General features: G+C 46.7%; 1 protein-coding gene across 3 annotated transcripts in view; it reads left to right on the forward strand.

The window, feature by feature from the left end:
• The window catches only part of OSBPL5 (oxysterol binding protein like 5), a 176,950-nt gene that overhangs the window by 39,342 nt on the left and 112,664 nt on the right, over positions 1-24,944 (forward strand). For all 3 annotated transcript variants that reach the window (XM_089654761.1, XM_089654759.1, XM_089654760.1), the window contains exons 2-3: positions 19,448-19,604; positions 24,197-24,270. In XM_089654761.1, coding sequence (XP_089510887.1) covers positions 19,448-19,604; positions 24,197-24,270 — 231 coding nt within the window. The remainder of the gene's footprint in view (positions 1-19,447; positions 19,605-24,196; positions 24,271-24,944) is intronic.

Raw genomic sequence — 24,944 nt, forward strand, 5'->3', positions numbered from 1 at the left:
ACCTTCCTTCTGTTACAAGGCTGACAGGAGTAGTGCAAGCGACATGACTACTCCTGTCAGTCCAACGCTGGGAGTGGTGAGAAGAGAGCTGGGAGGTGATGCCGAATGTGTTCTCTCTCCCCCTCCTTCCTGCCCCTTGTGGTGGGACTGCATTAGAAAAACTGCACACTGTCAATGCAAAACCTGGAGCTGCAGAGTGATTTTGACAAGTGACTGCTGGGTGTAGGATTCCCAAAGCATGCACATTGTTAAGTATGGGGAGGGGGTGCATTTTGGCATCTTTGCCCAGGGCACTGCATGACCATGCATAGTTACATTAGCTCAAGGTGGACCAATTAAATCATGCAAAAATTGCCATACCTGGACTTCATCTTTAATGGTGATGTTGGTGACCACTAGGAAGTGTCAGCTGAAAATACACAACCTCAACATGTCCTGTGAAATAAACCTGATTCATGGTGGTCCATTGAACACAATTGTCTTCTTAATTGAATTACTTTCTGTGTGCGTCCTTTTCCCACTAATACATATTTCAAGGATCAGAGGATGAAAGTAAAAGCTTTGCCGCTGAGCCATAAACATTGGGTTTAAATGGCTTTCTAGGCCATACCCTGACGGCCCGTGCCACTTGGAGGATTAGCATGTAATCTCTCCTTTTTCCTGTCTAGATAGAGGCCAGGCGCAGCTTCACAGGCTGCAGATCCTTGGGCCAATATCATCGTAATTGTGACTGGGACCTCCAGCGCCAGCGCCTCCATCTCACTTGTATGTGTCCGCCTCATTAAGTTGACAGATTGCATCCACCAGCTGAGACGATGCTACCCTTTGCCAAGTCCAGTCTGGAGAGCAATGTACATCACAGACCATAAAACTGTATGCATGGTGATCCCTGGCCACATTTTCCATGTCTTTAGCTTAAAGCAGATAGATTGCGCTTTTAATTAACAGCCTACAAGCCTCTTGAGGTTATTAGAGAGCGTACTGTCAGTTTCCAGGGTCAGACGATGCTAAATCTCTATACTTTTTAAAGAGGGCAGCGCAGTGGCTAAGTGGTTAGCACTACCACCTGGCAGTACTAGGGTCGTTGGTTTGAATCCCAACCACGGTACTACCTGCCTGGAGTTTGCATGTTCTCCCTGTGCCTGCGTGAGTTTCCACCAGGTACTCCAGTTTCCTCCCAAGACATGCTGGTAGGTGAATTGGCTCCTGTCTAAATTTCCCCTAGTATGTGTATGAATGTGAGTTAGGGACCTTAGATTGTACACCCCTTGAGGGTTAGGGACTGATGTGAATGTACAATTTATATGTAAAGCGCTGTGTAAATTAACAGCACTATATAAGTACCTGAAATAAATAAGTGACTGCTAATAAATGTGGCCCTTGTAAAGAAGAAAGCAAATACTGATCTCTCCCACTACCCTGGTCACTAAATGCTCTGTTGATCTCCTTGACCCCTACCACACTCTGTGGTACCCCCAGCCAAGCCCCACATCAATACAGGATACAGTAGCAAAGTAATTCAGTGACATTTAGTATGACAAAGCACTGCCAATTGCCATCTTTGAAGCAGAACCCCACAACAAGAAGTTTAATATGGCTTTTCCTACAATATTCACCTCCTCAAAGAGTTTCTCAGCAGTACTTGTTTCTGCCACTAGATGCCCTCAGTCTGATAGCCAGCATCATTCAACCCATCCCGAACCATTCCCCAACCTGTGACTGGAGAGTGAAAGAAGAAGCAGCACAGTGATGAGCTAATTTCTCCACCACTCTGCTATTTCTTCCTATCAGCATGCATCTTGCTAGCACATGAACTCAGTGGTTCATATAGAGAACTCGGTGTAGAGCTATGCACCCTGAGGTCATCACAGAGGACAAGGGGGCGCTCTTTACGTCTGGAGGAAAAGAAGTTTAATCTCCAAACACGGAAAGGTTTCTTCACAGTGAGAGCTGTGAAAATGTGGAATAGACTCCCTCAAGAGTTGGTTCTCGCCAGCTCAGTGGATTGCTTCAAAAAAGGCCGGGATTATTTCTTAGATACACAGAATATAACTGGATATAACATTTATAGGTAAAGCTGATCCAGGGAATATCCGATTGCCTCTCGGGGGATCAGGAAGGAATTTTTTCCCCTGCAGGAGCAAATTGGATCGTGCTTTGCTGGGGTTTTTTTTGCCTTCCTCTGGATCACCTGTGGGTGTAGGATTATAACTTTTTTTTTCTGTGGTTGAACTGGATAGACTTTTGTCTTTTTTCAGCCAGACTAACTATGTAACTATGAACTGGTTAGATTCTTATGCTGCTTCTCCCTCTTACACTCCAGGCATGTTGCACAGGAGACTGCAAGACATAGATACCAGGTTCCATTCAGGTACCTACACAGTTTGCATTTAAAGAATAGCTAAATGGGATTACTGTCCATGCGAATAAAAGAGTCCAGACCAGGGGTGGACTGACCATTTGGAAACTCGGGCACTGCCCGAGGGCCCAGGGTCACTAGGGGGCCCCATGAGATGCCCCTGGTACCTTTTTAATAGGCTTTTTTGAGTTTGGGCAAGTACACAGGGGCCCCATGATCCCCTATTGCCCGGGGGCCCCATGAGCTATCAGTCCGCCCCTGGTCCAGACTGGATGACAGTGGTCTTAAGTCTATGGCCGAGTTTGGGAGTGGAATGCTCTAACAATACATTAAGAGCTCATCCACACCAGCAGCCACACTGAATGAATGGCCGCTGGTGAATGATAGGAGGAACATTGAGGTATCTCATTCAACTCTATCAGCCATGGTGGATTGCGGCCAGATTATTTTGTGTAAAAAAATACTGCATGCTGTATTCTTTGAGGCCATACCATAGTAGTGTGATGTGTGAACTGGCCTGATAGGGTACAAGGATTTTTGCCTTGTCTTGCATTGGGACTGTGCTGGTGTGAATGGGCCCTAAAGCTTTCTTCATAAGGGCTCTAAAAGGGGATACTTGAAGCTTGCAAGCTATCCTCTTCATAACCTCAACAGGACAAAGTTTTAAGAAGAATTCCAGGTATGGATATTTTTACTGTTACATTGGTCCAGCTTGGACCAGTGTAAATATGTATGTGGCATACCTGGCCAATCCCTGTAGAAGATGGAAATTATCATAGTAGACATTGCTACTCTAGTGATCTCTACCTGCTTTCCTTAGGCCAAGCAGTTGCCCGATAGCTTAGTGAAAACTGGAGGATGTCTTTGCATGTATTCACTGAATGAAAAGTGCTATCTGATTGGATGAGGTGGAGATAGTGGTGTCGCTATGCCGCCTCTCCACCTCATCCAGTCATACCTGTGAGAACTCCATAGAAGATAGAAATGACTGTAGTAGTCACCGCTACTCCAGTGATCTCCACTAGCTTCTGGTTCCCGTGCCAAGCAGTTGCCCTGCACCATTCAGAGAATGCTTTGCATTTTCTCAATGGACGCAAAGCATTCTCTGAATGGTGCAGGGCAACTGCCCAGCATGGGACCCAGAAGCTAGTGGACATCACTGGAGTAACATTGACTACTACAGTGATTTCTATCTCCCATAGGGATCCCACAGGTATGGTACAGTGCATCCAGAAAGTATTCCCAGCACTTAACTTTTGCCACGTTTTGTTATGTTACAGCCTTATTCCAAAATGGATTAAATTCATTTTTTTCCCTCAGCGTTCTACAAACAATACCCCATAATGACAATGTGAAAGAAGTTAGTTTTGAAATCTTTGCAATTTATTAAAAATAAAAAATTAACAAAATCACATGTACATAAGTTTTCACAGCCTTTGCCGTGACACTCAAAATTGAGCTCTGGTGCATCCTGTCCCCACTGATCATCCTTGAGATGTTTCTACAACTTGATTGGAGTCCACCTGGGGGGAATTCAGTTGATTGGACATGATTAGGAAAGATATAAACCTGTCTATATAAGGCTCTACAGTTAACGGTGCATGTCAGAGCACAAACCAAGCCATGAAGACCAAGGAATTGTCCATAGATCTCCGAGACAGGATTGTATCAAGGCACAGATCTGGGGAAGTGTACAGAAAAATGTCTGCCACTTTGAAGGTCCCAATAAGCACAGTGGCCTCCATCATCCGTAAATGGAAGAAGTTTGGAACCACCAGGAATCTTCCTAGAGCGGTCCACCCAGCCAAAATGAGCGACCAAGGTAGAAGGGCCTTAGCCGGGGAGGTAACCAAGCACCCGATGGTCACTCTGAAAAAGCTCCAATGTTTCTCTGTGAAGAGAAGAGAACTTTCCAGAAAAACAACCATCTCTGCAGCACTCCACCAATCAGGCCTGTATGGTAGAGTGGCCAGACGGAAGCCACTCCTCAGTAATTGGCAAATGGCAGCCAGCCTGGAGTTTGCCAAAAGGCACCTGAGGGATCTCTCGGACCATGAGAAACAAAACTCTCTGGTATGATGAAACAAAGATTGTACTCTTTGGTCTGAATGCGAAGCGTCATGTCTTAAGGAAACCAGGCACCGTTCACCACCTGGCCAATACCATCCCTACAGTGAACTATAGTGGTGGCAGCATCATGCTGTGGGGATGTTTATCAGCAGAAGGAACTGGAGACTAGTCAGGATCGAAGGAAAGATGAATGCAGCAATGTACAGAGACATCTGTTCCAGAGCACTCTGGACCTTAGACTGGGGCGACCGTTCATCTTTTAACAAGACAATGACGCTAAGCACACGGCATACATAACAAAGGAGTGGCTACGGGCCATCTCTGTGAATGTCCTGGAGTAGCCCAGACATGAACCAAATTGAACATCTCTGGAGAGATCTGAAAATGGCTGTGCACCGAAGCTCCCCATCCAATCTGATGGAGCCTTGAGAGGTACTGCAAAGAAGACTAGGAGAAATTACCCAAAAATAGGTGTGCCAAACTTGTATTATCATACTCAAAATGATTTGAGGCTGTAATTGGTGCTAAAGGGGCTTCAACAAAGTATTGCCAATTCCTTGGACTTCATTTCTTGGTTTGTGCTCTGACATGCACTGTTGCCTGTGGGACCTTCTATAGACAGGTTTATGCCTTTCCTAATCATGTCCAATCCACTGGTGGACTCCAATCATGTTCCAATCAAGTTCCCCCAGGTGGACTCCAATCAAGTTGTGGAAACATCTGAAGGATGATCAGTGGGAACAGGATGCACCAGAGCTCAATTTTGAGTGTCACGGCTGTGAATACTTATGTACATGTGTTTTGCTTGTTTGTTTTTTTTTTTTAAATTGCAAAGATTTCAAAACGAACTTCTTTCACATTGATATTATGGGTTATTGTTTGTAGAATGTTCAGGAAAAAAATGAATTTAATCCACTTTGGAATAAGGCTGTAACATCACAAAATGTGGCAAAAGTTAAGCGCTGGGAATACTTTCTGGATGCACTGTATATATAGTACATAGTTAACTGGATCAAACTGGACCTACAATGACCGGTCACTTTGTTTGGTACACCTTGTTATTACCAAGAAGATGTCCCCCACACCATGACACCACCACCAGCCTGGACCATTGATACAAGGCAGGATGGATCCACCACACCATGACACCACCACCACCAGCCTGAACCATTGATACAAGGCAGGATGGATCCACCACACCATGACACCACCACCAGCCTGGACCATTGATACAAGGCAGGATGGATCCACCACACCATGACACCACCACCACCAGCCTGAACCATTGATACAAGGCAGGATGGATCCACCACACCATGACACCACCACCAGCCTGGACCATTGATACAAGGCAGGATGGATCCACCACACCATTACACCACCACCACCAGCTTGAACCATTGATACAAGGCAGGATGGATCCATGCTTTCATGTTATTTTTGCCAAATTTCTACCCTTCAATCTAAATATTTCAGCAACCAGTCTGCCCATTCTCTGACATCAACAAGGCCTTTTCGTCCACACAACGGCTGCTCACTGGATATTTTCTCTTTTTCGGACCATTCTCTGTAAACCCCGGAGATGGTTGTGTGTGAAAATCCCAGTAGATCAGCAGTTTTTGAAATACTCAGACCAGCCCGTCTGGCACCAACAACCACGCCACGTTCAAAGTCACTTAAATCCCCTTTCTTCCCCATTCTGATTCTCGGTTTGAACCTCAGTAAGTCGTCTTCACCACGTCTAGATGCCTAAATGCATTGAGTTTCTGCCATGTGATTGGCTGATTGGCAATTTGTGTTACCAAGCAATTGAACAGGTGTACCTAATAAAGTGTCCGGTGAGTGTATGTTACCATGTAAACTATCCATACCTGGAATTCGTCTGGAACAATAGTGGATGGGTTCGAATTATCACAGGGGGTGGAGCTTACTAGCACCTAATCAAAAATGTTCTATACAATAAAAATCAGACTGATGTCATTGCCTATCTCCTCTTTCCTCCGGGGTTGCAGGTGCTCTCCAAGCTGTTCGTTCCTTAATTGCTACATAGAAAACTCTATAGGGATTGGAAAGATATAAACCTGCCCAGGCAGAGACGTGTCTCCCCCGGGTACAATTATCTCCCATTATACTTCTCTGTATTCCCTGCACACAATTGTATCGTTTGTTCAGTTCTGAGTGGTCGGCTATGGCCAGATCTGCGATGTTCTTTTGTTTTTCCCTCTAACAAATACGGCGATCCGATACAGAGACTTCTGCTGACGAGACATAGAATTGGTTTCACATGTTTTGATCCAGCTGCCTGTGCTCACGGTTAGGGATGAGGTTCAGGTTTGCCAGCTACCATGGGTTCAAGGCGCATCCTGTGGGTATGAGATTCTCAAAATAAAAATGAGTAGCCCTTCAAAAAGATAAAATAAACCAAATATTCATCTCCAATCCGGAGATTTTCTTATCAGTACTTGTTTCTGGCACTAGATGTCCTCAGTCTAATAGGCAGCATTCTTCAACTCATCCCGGACCAGCCCCCAGCTTGTGACTGGACAGTGAAAGGAGAAGCAGCACAGCGATGAGGTCATCTCTTTTCCTCTCCTGGACTGAAATGAAATGAAACTCTGATTTCGCTGCACACCGTGAGCTTCTCACAATGTGCTATAGAAGCTACAGCAAGTCAAATAGAGTCCGTCTCATTTCCTGGCTGCAGGACGTCCAGCATCATCTAAAACTTTTCTCCCCATCCCGACTGTCCCTGGACTGCCCATTTCTTTAATTGGATTTCAGCTTGTTCTTTCAATAAGTACAGCTCAGCATTACAAGTGGGAATTACCTAGGGTGGGCTGCATACAAATTCAGCATGCCTAGGAACACCCACTCCTCCAGACTGATGCTCACTCCTCAAAACATTTTTTTTATTATTTGCATAATTCCTCTCATTAATTAGTCCACTGAGGACTGAAGAATCTTGAGAGGGGCTCTGAGATTAAAAAAAAAAAAGAAGCTATGTACCTCACTCTGCTGGCCTCGCCTATCAGCCATGATCTGCCTGTGTTGCATAGAGAAGCACGGAGACCCAGTGGTGGCGTCACTGGGTCTAAAATAAGATTTGTAATGAAAAAAGAATGATTTTGTCCAATAATTTCATTAGAATATTGATGAGACAGAAAGGAAGAACCAGGAAAAGCAAAATATAAGCAAAATAAACCTCAGCTTTAAGGCTAGGTTGACAGTTAGGCTTTTTTGTTTTTTTATTTGCAGATCTGCAAGAACACATTACAATCCATTAAACTTTATTTCCTATGGGTCCCTTTCACAGCTGTGCAGTTTCCTGAGATGCTTTTTTTGGGAAAGGTGGAGGGACTTTTTTTTTTTGCATGGAGTATAATGTGTTTTGGCTCTATAGACTACAATGGAATCGAATTTTTGACATGTTTTTGCTGCATTGACAACAGACACCTCCTCCTAAGTAACATTAACACATAGCTTGTGTGACGGGAGTGACTTTGGGTGGGGGGCCCATGGAACACACCCCCCTTTGGAGAGGTGGGGAGACTTCTGTCTCAGCTCCCCATATTCCTATTATGTGTAAGTCACCCTGTACCTGTTAGGGGTACAGGGTGGAATTTCCTGTTATTGTGTACACATGTATAGGTGGGGTGTGGGGGTTGTCCATTGTTCACTGCCATGTGCTGCATCCCATTGTTCTATTGTGTGTCTTGGTTTGGTGGGGGATGTTTCTGGCAGCTCTTCCCCCTGATGGGATGGCCTGCTGATGTGTTTCCTGTTCCTGGTTGTATTTCCCTATGTGTATGTGTATTATGTGTAAGTCACCCTGTGCCTGTTAGGGGTACAGGGTGGAATGTCCTGATATTGTGTAGACATGTATAGGTGGGGTGTGGGGGTTGTCCATTGTTCACTGCCATGTGCTGCATCCCATTGTTCTATTGTGTGTCTTGGTTTGGTGGGGGGTGTTTCTGGCAGCCCTTCCCCCTGATGGGACGGCCTGCTGATATGTTTCCTGTTCCTGGTTGTATTTCCCTGCCCTGTGTATATATCTTGGGTTTGTGTAAAAATAAAGCAGTTTTACTTCCTGTCTTAAGAAGTCTGTTGCTGTCTATTTCCTGTATGGTCAGCGGTGGGGTCCATGGATCTGTGTTCGGACAGGGAAACGAGAGTCTAACGGAAATACTCTAGCGCAGTCGGGGTCCGGTTCCGTTACAGCTTGCCACTGGCAAAAATAAGAAGCGCATTAAAATCGTGCATGAATAAATGCAAGACATGCCGCGTAAACTCATCAACTGCACATGCATGGATGTGAACGCGCACATGCAGCTTGATGAATTGGGGTCACAAATAAAATGCGTTGTATCATCCAACAAGAACAATTTTTTGGATGTTGGAATGTCGCCCTATCTCCGGTCTGCTTACAGCGGGTTTCACATTCATGGATCTTTTTTTCTATGGCTACGTAACTGGACTGTAGGGTGTCTTCTTATATCATTACCTGCAGCTCTGCACCAATCAGGACGATGCTATACGGAGAATAGATGGTGAGCTGACAGCGGCAGGTTTATAGGAATGTACAACCGTCGGATCCTGCGCTTCCACACCAGACACGCCTGCATAGAAAACAAGGTCACCGTCTCGCATTCTATATCTCCCTGTGGCCATGCAGCCAGTGTGCGCACTGCTCTGTTATTTCACTCCACTGACTATGTAGGTTATGCGCAGCTGTGTTACCGCCCGTGTCCGTCCCATCGTCCGACTGACATCGTCCACCAAGGGTTCCGGTCACTTCCAACTTGAGACGTCACTTTCCATCAACCCCCCCCCCCAAAAAAAAATGAATTACTATAGTATCCCCTGCGATTAAAGTCGCATGCACACTGGACGTTTAACCTCTTGCCTGCCGGGCACTTATACCCCCTTCCTGCCCAGGCCAATTTTCAGCTTTCAGCGCTGTCACACTTTGAATGACAATTGCGCAGTCATGCAACACTGTACCCATATGAAATTTTTATTATTTTTTTTTAGACAGCTAGAGCTTTATTTTGTTGGTATTTAATCACCTCTGGGATTTTTATTTTTTGCTAAACAAACCAAAACAACTGAAAATTTTGAAAAAAAAAGTTTTTTCTTAGATTTTGTTATAAAATGTTGTAAATAAGTGATTTTTTTCCTTCACTGATGTGCACTAATGAGGCTGCAGTGATGGGCACTGATGAGGAGGCACTGGTAGGTGGCACTGATGGGCATTGACAGGCATCACTAATGGACACTGAAAGGCAGCACTCATATATGGGCACTGATAGACGGCACTGATAGGCGGCACTGACTGGCACTGATAGGTGGCAATGACTGGCACTGATATGTGGCACTGACTGGCACTATTAGGCGGCACTGATAGGCAGCACTGATGGGCACTGATAGGCGGCACTGACTGGCACTGATAGGCGGCACTGATTGGCAGCACTGATAGGTGACACTGACTGGCATTCATAGGTGGCACTGATAGGTGACACTGAAAGGCAGCTCAGATGGGCACTGATATGTGGCATTGATATGCACTGGTAGGCACTGATATGTGGCATTGATGTGGCACTGATGGGCACTGACAGATGGCATCCCAGCAATCAAATGCATGACAAGTCCCACCCCATGTTTCCCAATGAGCACTATTCATATATGTGCGACTTCAAGTCCCTGCACTACTTTAGTCTGACTTTTATGCATAATTACATAGTTAGTCTGGCTGAAAAAAGACACAAGTCCATCCAGTTCAACCAAAAAAAAAAGTGAATGCTGCTTACTGGGAAACATGGGGTGTGACTTGTCATGCGACTTTGGACCCCAGTCCATCCAGTTCAGCCATAAAATAGTTATAGTCCTACACCCACAGTTGATCCAGAGGATGGCAAAAAAACCAGCTAAGCATGATCCAATTTGCTCCTGCAGGGGAAACAATTCCTTCCTGATCCCCCGAGAGGTAATCGGTTATTCCCTGGATCAACTTTACCTATGAGGGCCATAGACTTCAATGAAAAACCCTCCAAAGCTGCATGAAAGTTACACCTGAATGATTTCCATGTAACTTGTGTGCAACTTTGTACAGCACAAACATCCTTTGCTGAAGCCAAAGTTGCACTCATCAAAAGTCGCATCGAGTCGCAATGAAAATCGCACGATTTTGAAGTCGCACAAGTGTGAATGGAGCCTTAGACTGAAAACCTTTTGAAATGAAATTAGGATGTTAATCTCAAGCTGCCCGGCTTGTAAAGGTGATGGGGACGGGTTCTCTTCACAGATGCTGACATTTTTTATTTGATGAACCAAAAATAGTCCTTAGTAAAAGCGACCATATGCCGGGGACTGAGCAGACAGACGGAGTGCGAACCTGCTTGGCTGCGATATCTGTCCATATGGGAGCGAACGGCTATCTTGTTCTAGAATTCAGAGCTATTGACGTGACAGGAAGAGGGGGGGGGGGGGTCGGCTGGCTCCATGAAAACATTTATTGTGCTGCTGGTTTCACAGCTCAGACCCCCCCAGGCGTGCTGCGACTGGGGATTGAAGAATCATTTTTAAAAAGTGGTTGAAAGATATTTTCCTATAATATGTTAGCCAAAAAAAAAATCTATTTCCAGCATATCTGGCATCATACCACACTGATACAGACAGATCCAAATTGGCAGCTTGATTGGTGGAAAGTAGTGATGGGCTGGATGTTGGAGTCGAATGCAAGTTCAACTCGAACATTGGCCGTTTGCGTGTTCGCTACAATGTGCTGTGCTCTCACAGTGCATTGTGATTGGCCAAAGCAATGCACCTGCCATTGCGTTGGCCAATCACAGCACAGTTGGGTGGAGCTAGGGGTGACGTCACCTCCGGGTTGGACTAGCGGTGGTCCAACCACCAGGCCAGGGTTGTGGGGAAGAGGGCCTTGGAGCCATCCCCATGAAGAGTGCAAGCGTGTAGTCCAAACACACATGTTCCTGCATTAAATATGGCGGCGTGTATAAGTGGGTGCTGCAGCGACCGTCAGCTGGAACCGAACAAAATCAGCAAGGAAAAATGTCACCGGCACACCGAGGATCACCAATATGGGTCCAAAGCAGGGGCGGACTGACAACTCATGGGGCCCCCGGGCAATAGGGGATCGTGGGGCCCCTGAGTCCTCGCCCACTTAAATCACACCCAAAAAAGCCTGTGAAAGGTACCAGGGACATCTCATGGGGCCCCCTACTGACCCCGGGCCCCTCGGGCAGTGCCCGAGTTCCTCAATGGTCAGTCCGCCCCTGGTCCAAAGGTTTTAATGAATGATCACATAGTTACACCAAGGCAACGTTTCGGAGTGTCACATGCCTGATGAAGGGGTCCTGCGAAACTCCGAAACGTTGCCTTGCTGTAACTATGTGATCGTTCATTAAAACCTTTGGACCCATATTGGTGATCCCTGGTGTGCTGGTGACATTTTTCCATCCCCATGCTGAGGGCACGTGGCTTGGTAAGCCGCAGGGAGAGGGGGGGCACTCATTGGTCCCCCCCTTTTCTGCCTTGCCAGGCCTGTGCTCGGAGATCAAGAGTCTGATAGGAACTTAGGGTGGATCCCATGTTTTTTCCCATTTTTGGGGGGCAGGATTCCCAAAAGGGCCTGGTAGGGCTTTTAGAGGGAACCCCTCGCACTTTTCCCCCCTATTTTTGGGAGGTAGGGCTCCCCTAAAGGCCTAAAGGGCCTGGTAGGGCTTTTAGGGGGAACCCCTCACTCCTTTTACCTATTTTGGGAGGTGGGGCTCCCCTAAAGGACTAAAAATCATGGTATGCCTTTTAAGGGGACCCCCATGCACTTAAAAAAAACCCAAAATACTAACCTAACCTAATCTTCCTACCAAAGCTAAAGGGCCTGGTAGGGGACTGGGACATAAACAGGCCCGGGCATTTTGGACTGAGCAGCCAATGTTGAGGGGGGGGGGGGAGTGCAAGGACATTTTTGGGGGCAGTTAGTGACTGAATATTCATGGAGTTGGTCCTCTGCACTGTAATGTAAAGGGGCACTGTGATATAAAGGGGACTGCACTGTAAAGGGGCATTGTATTGATTACAGTGCCCCTTTACAGCGCAGTCCCCTTTATATCACAGTGCCCCTTTACATTACAGTGCCCCTAGAGATCTAAACATAGTGACCCCTATATATTCAAAGAGATTACCCAATCCAGCAAAGAGACATCCCCAGCAATCAAAGAGACATTTCCATATAGCAAAGAGACAGCCCAGTCCAGCAAAGGGACATCCCCATATAGCAAAGAGACATTCCAATCCACAAAGACACATCCCAATTCACAAAGAGCTGGGATGTCTCTTTGCTGGGTGGGGATGTCCTTTCTTGGACTGGGCTGTCTCTTTGCTGGATTGGGATGTCTCTTTGCTGGACCCAACTGGGTAAAGAGACAACCCAGTCCAGGAAAGAGACATCCTCATCCAGCAAAGAGACAGCCCAATCCAGAAAAGAGACATCAATGTCTAGCAAAGAGACACCGCCATCCAGCAAAGAGACAGCCCATTCATCAAAGAGACAGCTCGTCCAGAAAAGAGACAGCCCATCCAGCAAAGAGACAGCCACATCCAGCAAAGAGACAGCCCATCCAGCAAAGGACAGCTCGTCCAGCAAAGAGACATCCTGCCCAGCAAAGAGACAGCCCATCCAGCAAAGAGACACCCACATCCAGCAAAGAGACAGCCCGTCCAGCAAAGAGACAGCTCATCCAGCAAAACGACATTCTACCCAGCAAAGAGACAGCCACATCCAGCAAAGAGACAGCCTGTCAAGCAAAGAGACAGCTCATCCAGCAAAGAGACATCCTGCCCAGCAAATAGCCAGCCCATCCAGCAAAGAGACAGCCACATCCAGCAAAGAGACAGCCCATCCAGCAAAGAGACAGCTCGTCCAGCAAAGAGATAGCCCATCCAGCAAAGTGACAGACCATACAACAAAGAGACAGCCCGTCCAGCAAAGAGACAGGCCATTCAGCAACAAGACAGTCCAATCCACCGCTGCTACAGAGCTGTAACAGTGTGCCAGCCAGCTGAGGAGGTGTCCCTGTGTCAGTGCAGCAGCCAGCTGAGGAGGTGTCCCTGTGTCAGCAGCGCTTCCTGCTTGTCACTGGCGCTCCTCCTGTTGGCCCTGCTATAGGCATAGCCACACAGCGGGAGGTGAGTGGCGGCCACGGACTGTAGTAGCCCAGGCCAGACTGCGGTTGCCGCTTACCTCCCGCTGTGCGGCCCGATCATCTTAAGCCCGGTAGCCCCGGCCCACCGGAAGCATACCTGGTGTGCCCTATGGCCAATCCGGGCCTGGTGGCTGCCTTCAAGCCTTATGCTGGGCTGGCTTCTTCCCTGCTTCACAGGCTGTCCTCCCAAGGAGACGATGGGACAGAGGAGATCCTCCCTTCTAGAATCCTGCCTGCAGGTGGGTTCACCTCCCTGTGGCCTCCTCCCAGGCTCCTCACTTCAGCCGCCCTCTCAGTCCATCTTCCACCTGACACTGCCCACCTCCCCCCAGGCTCTGCCACATTTGAGGGTTGCCCTGGTCACCATCTCCAGCCTTCTGACAGGGGATTGGCCAGGGTCCCTCAAACATGCAGATCTGGGCTTCCTCCACCCTTCCTCCAGAAAGCTACCAGGTTTCTGGAGAGGGGGGAGGGTTCTAGAAGCCCTGATCTGTTTGTTGCCAGTTTGACACCCCTATGTTAGAGCCTTCCGCCCATCCTGAGTTATCCTCACTCTCCAGGCTGACTCATCCCCAAGCTGTTACTTTGTCTAAAAACTATCCAACAAACCTCTATATTCATTAATACGTCTTAAAAGCGGAACTTCACCCAAAACGGGAAGTTCAACTTTATGTCCTCCTACCCTAATCCCCCCCGATACTTGGGCTTTTTTTTTTTGTTGGGGGGCAATTCCAGCAGAAAATTCCCCCCCTCACCTCTTTGCCCACAGTCTCCTAGGACATGTCACAGGTCCCATGCAGCTGCGGGACCATTCACAGAATACAGCATGGCTCGCACATGCACAGTGGGAAGCCGCTTGTGCAGCCGCAAGGAGTCACAGCCGGCTTCCCGCGCTAAACACACAGGAACCGGTGACCCAAAGACCGGCGAATAACCGGCCCAGGTAAGGACGGCGCTTGATCTTTGGACAAGTGGGTGTCCTTTTATTAAAAGTTAGCACCTACAGTATTTGCAGCTGCTAATTTAGAATTTTTTTCAATCTGACTGAAGATCCTCTGTAAATGCATTTTTTTTGTATACAAGATGTGTAAGTACCTGACTTTGACCTGGTGTCAGCCTCTTGCAGCCCCTGCACAGTTGCCAATCAGGTGTGCTGCAAGGCAAGGAGCATGCTGAAAGGAGGAGAGAGCAGAGAGAAATAGAGACGAGCTCATCAATCTGTTGCATTACCTTTCACAGTCCAGTCACAAGGTGGGGGCGGGGAGTGGACCTGTAAGTGAAAGTGAAACTGCAGCAGAGAAGGATCTGGTCCCTGCAAGACAGGACTGTGTGGTAGGGTGAATGTAGGGACTGGATGGACAGAAATACCAATCCTCTGGCCAGTAAGGAAACTCCCTTTATATATATATTTCAACTGCAAGGTTATATTATATTTTTGTTTATGGAATGTAGACTGAAAACAACATTTTGAAATGACATTAACACATTAAAGTGGTTGTGAACCCTTCTGTATAGCCAGTGAAGTAGCTGGCCTCAGGTGATACACAGAGATGAAACCAATCCTCCTACATAAGTTGTACCTGTTTATCTGCGGTCTTCTCTTCTCTACATCCATTCAAAGTGCAAAATCTATACTCTTAGCTCTGAAAAGCAGGGGGCGGGGGGCTGAAGTAACATCAGAGAGGCTTGCAAGACACAGATGTCTATGAAAGTCGCACTACTTTCAAAATCGGTGCGACTTTGACCAAGTCAGAATCTCACTGATATGACTGCTTCAATTGTGGACAATAGGGTGCGACTTGCCATGGGATTTGAAACTTGTATCGCATGGCAAATCGCATGGCAAGTTGCAACCGCTATGACTGGGCAATAAAACCCTTGCTTATACCCCAGGGGTCAGCAACTGTGGCCCTCCAGCCGTTGGTGAACTACGAGTCCCATCATGTCTCTGCCTTTGGGAGTCATGCTTGTAATTGTCAGTTTTGCAATGCCTCATGTAGTTCTACAACAGCTGGAGGGCCACAGTTGCCCACCCCTGTTATACCCAGTGTCCACCCCTGTTATACTCAGTGAAGTGGCTGGCCTCAGGTGATACACAGAGATGAAACATCCTCCTACATACGTTGTACCTGTTTATCTGCAGTCTTCTCTTCTCTACATCCATTCAAAGTGCAAACTTTATACTCTTAGCTATGAAAAGCAGGGGGCGGGCTGAGGTAACATCATTGAGGAGAACTCTGACAGCTGATTGGAGGGAAGGGACACCCCCCCCCCTTACACAGCACAGGAGCAGAGCTGAGGCTGTCAATCACAGGCTGTGTGCTGGAGCTCCCATTCATCACCTTTTTTCTTTTGGTGTCAGGAAAATTTGTCAGAAGTGATTCATGCTGATTGCAGAGGAAGGAGGCAGAAGAGAGAAATGACAGTGATCCGGATTGGGTTCAGATCAAATATATAGCCCCCCATATATGCAGGGAAGGAAGGTCTAAAGCCCCCTTTAATCTTGGATACATTGGGTGGCTGATGTTACACCAGTGGGTGACGTCTTCGGCTCTGACGTGACACTTGCTCCCGCCGGGGGCTAGCGGTGGTCCATGCCTGATTGCGCCTCGCAGCGTTTCTGCAAACATAAAATGACAGGCGAAGATTGCACCCTGAGTGGCTTTATGTAATCAGAGCAATAGGCGCCGTCCTCTCTGAATTCTGGGGGTTTATAGGAAAACAGTTTTGATGTATTATCGAGCGCCGAGGTGTCTAAATTTAGAAGCTTTTCATAGAGATAATCTTGTTCCGGCAACTTGCACACAGCCAGTGACATTAGTCATAGACATGGCGTGCGGAGAATCTGCGAATAATGATTATCTTCTGGAGAGCGGCAAAACAATCCCATCGCGGCACCAGCCCCGCTCAATGGCACTTCCAAGGCTGCGCCGCTATTGGCGGAGATTATGTAAGAGCGCCTGTTACAGCGCAAGGTCACTTTCATAATATTTCGAATGCTTGTCACATGTTTGCTTTGCATCCTTTAAAAAAAGACTTTCCTCTGCCAGCACGCTGCCCATACTCCCCGTGGGGAAGCAGTGGTGTCTCTACAGAGGTCCACCGCTCAATGGGAGTCAAATCTAGAACTCTCCAATCAGGAGGAAGTGTGAGCTTTGCTGATTGGTGAGCTCTAGCTCTGATTCAGCAGGGAGGGAGTATCAGACAACTCCAGAGAGACCACTGCTTCCGCATAGAATGAGGTTCCTTCTGTACAGGGCCTGGACAAGGGATGGGCAGGAGGGGCGGCTGCCCTGGGCGCAATTTGCTGCAAGGATTGGGGCACCTTCCTTCTGTTACAAGGCTGACAGGAGTAGCGACAGCGGCAGTGATTTTGATGAGTGACTGCTGCGCATAGGATCCTCTAAGCTGGCAGTTCATGAACCCAGGGGGGGTTTGGTATCTTTGCCCTGGGTGCTGGATTCAGGGCCGGGACAAGGGGTGGGCAGGAGGGCTGGTTGCCCCGGGCGCAATGATTTGCTATAAGGATGGGGGCACTTTCCTTCTGTTACAAGGCTGACAGGAGTAGCAACAGTGGCAGTGATTTTGACAAGTGACTGCTGGGCATAAGATCCCCTAAGCTTGCAGATCAGGAACCCGGAGGGGGGAGGCAGTTTGGCATCTTTTCCCTGGGAAAAAAGTGACAGGGGAGGGAGCTCCAGCACACAGGCTTCTGTTACAAGGCTGACAATAGTAGTGACAGCGGCAATGATTTTGACCATTGAGTGACTGCTGGGCATAGGCTCCCCTAAGCTTGTAGACCATGAACCCGAGGGGGGGGGGCATTTGTTGTTTGGGGCTGTGACAAGTAAAAACATAGCCCAGTATTAGTGATGCACCGATATATCGGGCACCGAAACTTATCGTCCAAAAATAGGGTTATCAACGCTTTGCGAATAGAAAAAATAAAGGTGCCGATAATGATAATTGACTTCTTGCAAAATTGTGTCCCAATGACTTCAATGCAAAATTATGTCCTATTGACTTTAATGCAAAATTGTGTCCCAATGACTTCAATGAAAAATCGCATCCTTTTTTACTTCAATGTAAAATCGAATCCCATTGATTTCAATGGAAAATTGCGTCCCATTGACTTCAATGCAAAAATGCCCCTATTGATTTCAATGCAAAACCACCTCTATTTAGGTTTTTTTAATTTTATATAATTTTCATTTTTTTTTTGTGTTACTTTCAGTAAAAGTTATTTTTTTCATTACTGGATTGTATTGTTTTTAAATCATATTAATTTAATTCATGATATTAATTAAAAAGTCTAATACAATATAATTATATATACAACATATAAAAAAAACTGTTTCAGTTTTTGGCCAAGTGTATCCTGAATTTTCAGTTTCAGTCCAGAATTTTAATTTCCATGCACCACTACCCAGTAGGTCAAGTCTTAAAGTTGTGTACCCCCATGAAACAGTGACAGACTTTAGTCCCCTATATTTTCCATAGGTGACACTGTAAAAGCCCCTACAGATCATCAGCTTAGCATCAACTGTGAATTAAGGCCCTAGAATTACCGCTGTCACTCCAACATTTGTGGTGATATGTAACATGCAGCACAGTCTTTATTTTTGTACATAGGGGTATCCGCTGCATGAGTTTATGTTCTTATATATGTATGGAGACTTGGAGTATGGAGTACAGAGACTTGACAGTTTTTTATGTTTTACATGTAATTAATTTTTTTTTCAAATTAGCTTTATTGCTGTCATACAGGAGGCCAATAGCCCACGATGTTATAGCATACAGTAATGACAGGTCCTCTTTACTAACCTTGGATGTCTCCCCTGTCCTCCTCTGAGGCAGAACGTGATCCATTAGCTTCTTCTTCCTTCTTCTTCCTCCTTCTTCTTCCTTCTTCTTCCTCCTTCTTCTTCCTTCTTCTTTTTCCTTCCTCTTCCTCCTTCTTCCTCCTTCTTCTTCCGTCTTCTTCTGCACCCTTCTTCTTCTTCCTCCTTCTTCTTCTTCTACTTCCGTCTTCTTCCTCCTCCTTCATCTTCTTCTTCCTCTTATTCTTCCTCCTTCTTCTTCCTTCTTCCTTCTTCTTCCTCCTTCTTCTTCCTTCTTCTTCCTCCTTCTTCTTCTTCCTTCTCCTCCTTCTGCTTTCTTCGTCTTCCTCCTCCTTCATCTTCTTCTTCCTCTTATTCTTCCTCCTTCTTCTTCCTCCTTCCTCTTCTTCCTTCTTCTGCTTCCTCCTTCTTCCTCCTTCCTCCCTTCCTCTTGCAAATCGCACCTGAAATCGGCCTGTCCTCCGACTTCACTGTAAGTCGTACGATTTCAAAGTCGGGCTTGATGTGACCGGGGTGTAAAGTAATTCTTTACCAAACCTGCCCCAGAAACAGGACACTTGTGGAATAAGAGTTCGGTTTGCAATGGCGGCGGGGGTGCAGGTAGGGGTCAGGGGGGCAGGTAGGGGTCAGGGGTGCAGGTAGGGGTAAGGGGCGCAAGTAGGGGTAAGGGGCTCAAGTAGGGGTTAGGGGTGCAGGTAGGGGTCAGGGGTGCAGGTAGGGGTAAGGGGCGCAAGTAGGGGTAAGGGGCACAAGTAGGGGTTAGGGGTGCAGGTAGGGGTAAGGGGCGCAAGTAGGGGTTAGGGTGTGCAGGTCAGGGTGTGAACACAGCGAGAAAACGAATCAATATTTTTAGCCCAATGAGCCAGATATTTCAATGTAACAATTACCATCATTTGTTGACATCTCCATCTCTTCTTCCTTGTAATCCATTTCTATATGATCCCTTCCATTAACAGAAAACCTCGCCAGCGCACACAATGAAGGAGGAGAACTTCCTCCGACGCAGATTCTCCTTGTGCCCGACCACCATCGCCGCCCAGAAGAATGACAGCAACAAGCTGACGCGGAACCTCTCCTTTGGAGGCGACCATGATATCCATTCTCTGAGCACAGGTGAGTGTTAAAGGGGTATTAAACCCAAAACCAAATATGTAACATAAAAATAGAACACAACCAACCCCCAGCGAATATGCAGTTCAGTTTTGGGCTCCAATTCACAAAAAGAACATTGGGGAACTGGAGAAAGTACAGAGAAGGACAACCAAACTGATAAGAGGCATGGAGGAGATCAGCTATGAGGAAAGATTAGAGGAACTGAATTTATTCTCTACTGAAAGAGGAGATTAAGGGGGGATATGATCTCCATGTATAATACATAAGGGGGATATGATCTCCATGTATAATACATAAGGGGGGATATGATCTCCATGTATAATACATAAGGGGGGATATGATCTCCATGTATAATACATAAGGGGGGATGTGATCACCATGTATAATACATAAGGGGGGATATGATCTCCATGTATAATACATAAGGGGGATATGATCACCATGTATAATACATAAGGGGGGATATGATCTCCATGTATAATACATAAGGGGGGATATGATCTCCATGTATAATACATAAGGGGGATATGATCTCCATGCATAATACATAAGGGGGGGATATGATCTCCATGTATAATACATAAGGGGGGATATGATCTCCATGTATAATACATAAGGGGGGATATGATCTCCATGTATAATACATAAGGGGGGATGTGATCACCATGTATAATACATAAGGGGGGATATGATCTCCATGTATAATACATAAGGGGGATATGATCACCATGTATAATACATAAGGGGGGATATGATCTCCATGTATAATACATAAGGGGGGATATGATCTCCATGTATAATACATAAGGGGGGGATATGATCACCATGTATAATACATAAGGGGGATATGATCTCCATGTATAATACATAAGGGGGGATATGATCTCCATGTATAATACATAAGGGGGGATATGATCTCCATGTATAATACATAAGGGGGGATATTATCTCCATGTATAATACATAAGGGGGGATATGATCTCCATGTATAATACATAAGGGGGGGATATGATCTCCATGTATAAATACATCAGTGGTGTATATAGTGAACTCGGTGTACTTATTCCCCCTGAGGTCATCACAGAGGACAAGGGGGCACACTTCACGTCTGGAGGAAAAGAAATGTAATCTCCAAACACAGAAAGGCTTCTTCACAGTAAGAGCTGTGAAAATGTGGAATAGACTCCCTCAAGTGTTGGTTCAGGCCAGCTCAGTGGATTGCTGTAGGAAAGTCCTGGACTCTTTCTTAGATACACAGAATATAACTGGATATAACATTTATACGTAAAGTTGATCCAGGAAATATCCGGTTGCCTCTCGAGGGATCAGGAAAAAATTCTTTCCCCTGCAGGAGCAAATTGGATCATGCTTTGCTGGGTTTTTTTGTCTTCCTCTGGATTGCCTGTGGGTATAGGATTATGACTTTTTTTATGGTTGAACTGGATGGACTTTTGTCTTTTTTCAGCCAGACTAACTATGTAACTATGTAACATCTCCAGGGAGTGGCCCTGAAACCCGGGAAGGATCCGCAATGTACAGGTGCATTGCTGTGCCTGTACAAGCCGCTCGTCTGCAGTATTGCGGGTCGGAAAGCAGTTAAAGGAATTGGACATTTTTATTGCTTCACCTTAAGCATTTAAAAAACTGCTTCAGGCCAAATGGATTTTTTTTTTAAATCATTTTTTCCTTGGAATATGTTCCCCAGGGCAGTCCCTCACCTCTCCCTGAGCTATTTTTTTTAACACCTCCTTGCCTATTGGGCCAGAAAATGGGCATTTTTAATATGCCAGATTTGGCTCCCATTGATTTCAATGTGGTTCGGCATCAGAACCCTGCAGAACCAGACCCAAGGCAGTTCAGCTCCTCACTATTGTTTGGGGTTCTCTGGTTCTATATGTAGTCTCTCCTCCTTTAGTCTAGGTTCACACCTAAGCGTTTTCCGTTGTGTTTTGCGGAAACGCACAGCAGTCCATTTAACATGATTTCCTATGGGACAGGTTCTCATCTCCACGTTATTACCCGGTGCGTTTTATGGAAAGAGTCAGGGATTTTTTTAAATACAAAACATTGCGCTTTTGGTTCTATAGACTTTCATGGAGATGCCGCAGAAATGCATCTAGTGCATTTTTTTTTACTATGATGCGTTTTACGGTTTAATCTGCCGAGCAACAGGTTGGAAAAAAAACATGTAAAAAGCATCAAAAACGCATGAGCAAAAACGCAAAACCCACCGCAAAAAGCACTGCAGAAATGGATTAAACACAAACTGCATAGGTGTGAACCCAGCCAGGGGTGGACTGACCATTTGGAAACTCGGGCACTGCCCGAGGGCCTGGGGTCAGTAGGGGGCCCCATGAGATGCCCCTGGTACCTTTTTCATAGGCTTTGCCTGGGGAATCTCAGCCTGGGATCTGTCAAGAGTGTGGATCAGGGGCGGACTGACCATTTGGAAACTCGGGCACTGCCCGAGGGCCCGGGGTCAGTAGGGGGCCCCATGAGATGCCCCTGGTACCTTTTTCATAGGCTTTTTTGAGCTTGGGCAAGGACACAGGGGCCCCATGATCCCCTATTGCTCAGGGGCCCCATGAGTTGTCAGTCCTCCCCTGCGCAGCACTTTACATATATATTGTACATTCACATCAGTCCCTAACCCTCAAGGGGCGTACAATCTATGGTCCCTAACTCACATTCATACATACACATACTAGGGGCAATTTAGACAGGATCCAATTAACCTACCAGCATGTCTTTGGAGTGTGGGAGGAAACCGGAGTACCCGGAGGAAACCCACACAGGCACAGGGAGAACATGCAAACTCCAGACAGGTGGTACCGTGGCTGAGATTCAAACCAACCATCTGAGTACTGCCAGGCGGAAGTGCTGACCATTTAGCCACTGTGCTGCCCGTATACATAGCCTGTGCAGAGAGAAGAGGTATGGGAGGGGCCTAACAGTTTGAGCAAGGACACAGGGGCCCCATGATCCCCTATTGCCCGGGGGGCCCCATGAGTTGTCAGTCCGCCCCTGAACCCAGCCTTAGTGTCCCGGCACCGGCTGTAGAATACCATTCTAGGTAGGGAACGGTTGGGCTCTATGCTCCATCTGCTCACAGATTAGATGTGCATTGAATGGGAAATATCTCATAAGCAGCTTGGCGGAGCAGAAACAGATTTTTTCCTACAACTGTATGAGTTTAAATTGGTAATATAATAACATTCTTCTTGATGATATATTCACAACATTTTCCAGTACAAGTCACATAAGTAGTGTGTACAGGAGGTAAGCTTGTTCTGTGACCAGTACCAGCATTGAATGATATCTGGGAGGGGATGGATCTATTGTCTTATAGTTTTCACACCTATGCGATCCGATTCTGCACATCGCACTGCTTTTTGTGGATCTCTTTCAGGGAGTTGTTATCTTAATGTACACACCCGCTGCGGTTCGCATGCGATTCTGATGCGGTGAAAACGCTGCGAATTCCGCACCGCATTAGTGTGAACCAGGGCTTAATGTTCTCTGCAGATTTAGAGAGCTCACCGGATTTTCGGCAGGATCAGCACGTATTTGTTGAATGTTTCAAACAGATATAACAAAACAATTCCAATGGTAGATTTACCGGATCACAAGGGAGCAGATGGTGTAAGAGCGCACTGTTGGGGTTGATCCCCTTTAACGTCTGCATTCTGTTGATCCTTGCTCTAGCTCAGCATCAGGGGCGGACTGACCATTTGGAAACTCGGGCACTGCCCGAGGGCACGGGGTCAGTAAGGGGCCCCATGAGATGCCCCTGGTACCTTTTTCATAGGCTTTTTTGAGTTTGGGCAAGGACACAGGGGCCCCATGATCCCCTATTGCCCGGGGCCCCATGAGTTGTCAGTCCGCCCCTGGGTTGATCCCCTTTAACGTCTGCATTCTGTTGATCCTTGCTCTAGCTCAGCATCAGGGGCGGACTGACCATTTGGAAACCTGGGCACTGCCCGAGGGCACGGGGTCAGTAGGGGGCCCCATGAGATGCCCCTGGTACCTTTTTCATAGGCTTTTTTGAGTTTGGGCGAGGACACAGGGGCCCCATGATCCCCTATTGCCCGGGGGCCCCATGAGTTGTCAGTCCGCCCCTGGGTTGATCCCCTTGAACGTCTGCATTCTGTTGATCCTTGCTCTAGCTCAGCATCTCAGAAAACACTGACACCGGGAACCATCAGACAACTCATAGTTTTTTAGTACAGATGAGCTCATTTGCACATTTGTTTCTTTTTCCGCTTCTGAAATGGAGAAAAAAGAAACCCTGAAAAGGTTATATTAAGACATCAGATGGTTTTATTAATAGAAACTGGAGAAGAGTTAAAGTCAGCGCTGAATCATCTCATTAAAGAGAACCTGTTGTCTTTGGTGAGCTGCTGCCGTCTGTTTCTTTTCCGACTGCAAGGAGCTCATGTGAGTTTATTCTTTAAAGTGGACCTCCGCCCCTCTTCTTGCCCCAATGTGCACAATCTGCCAATGTCGGCTCAGGTCAATGTAAAACTGTCTGTGATATATCATGTGTATCCAAAGATTGGTGTCATTTTATGTGTTCTGTTCTCTTCTTCCAGGGAGAGACGCCGAGCAAACTACATTACCTACCGTGAAGGACGAAGCTGCGCTGACACCAAACACCGCCAATAAGGTATCCAATGAGGATGTGAATATTTTATTGTCAATGACTACATCAGTACCAAGTAAGGCAAATCAACAGGTTCACTTTACTGCCCCCCATATGCCCACTTTTATTCAACCCCGCCAGGGGTGGACTGACAACTTATGGGACCCCCCGGGCAATAGGGGATCATGTGGCCCCTGTGTCCTTGCCCAAACTCAAAAAAGCCTATGAAAAAGGTACCAGGGGCATCTCATGGGGCCCCCTACTGACCCCGGCCCTCGGGCATTGCCTGAGTTTCCAAATGGTCAGTCCGCCCCTGCACCCCGCTATCCCACCTTTATTCAGCTTCTGGTTGTAAAGGGAGAGCCCCGTAAGATCAGCTTAAAGTGGAACTTTAGTCCGAAAATGAAGTCCCAATAGATCACTTCATGTTGGCCCTTTTTGCAGGTAAAGATATGTAAAAATTCTAAAATAACTGCCTATACTGCTTAATGTGCAGTTTCGCCCCCCCCGAAATTAAAAGTCAGCAGCTACAAATACTTCGGATGCTGACCTTTAATAGCAGGGCACTTACCTGTCCAGGGATCCAGTGGTGGTCCAGCAGTGTCTTCACCCTGAGTCAATTCTACAGTCGACTGTTATCATCCTAACTGACCCCCAGTTCACATCTATGCGGCCATGCGGGACGCATTTTGCACAGG

The sequence above is a fragment of the Staurois parvus genome, unplaced genomic scaffold (genome assembly GCF_062004578.1).
Source record: "Staurois parvus isolate SC_StPar_1 unplaced genomic scaffold, SC_StPar_1.0 ptg000796l, whole genome shotgun sequence".
In the NCBI taxonomy this organism is placed as follows: domain Eukaryota; kingdom Metazoa; phylum Chordata; class Amphibia; order Anura; family Ranidae; genus Staurois; species Staurois parvus.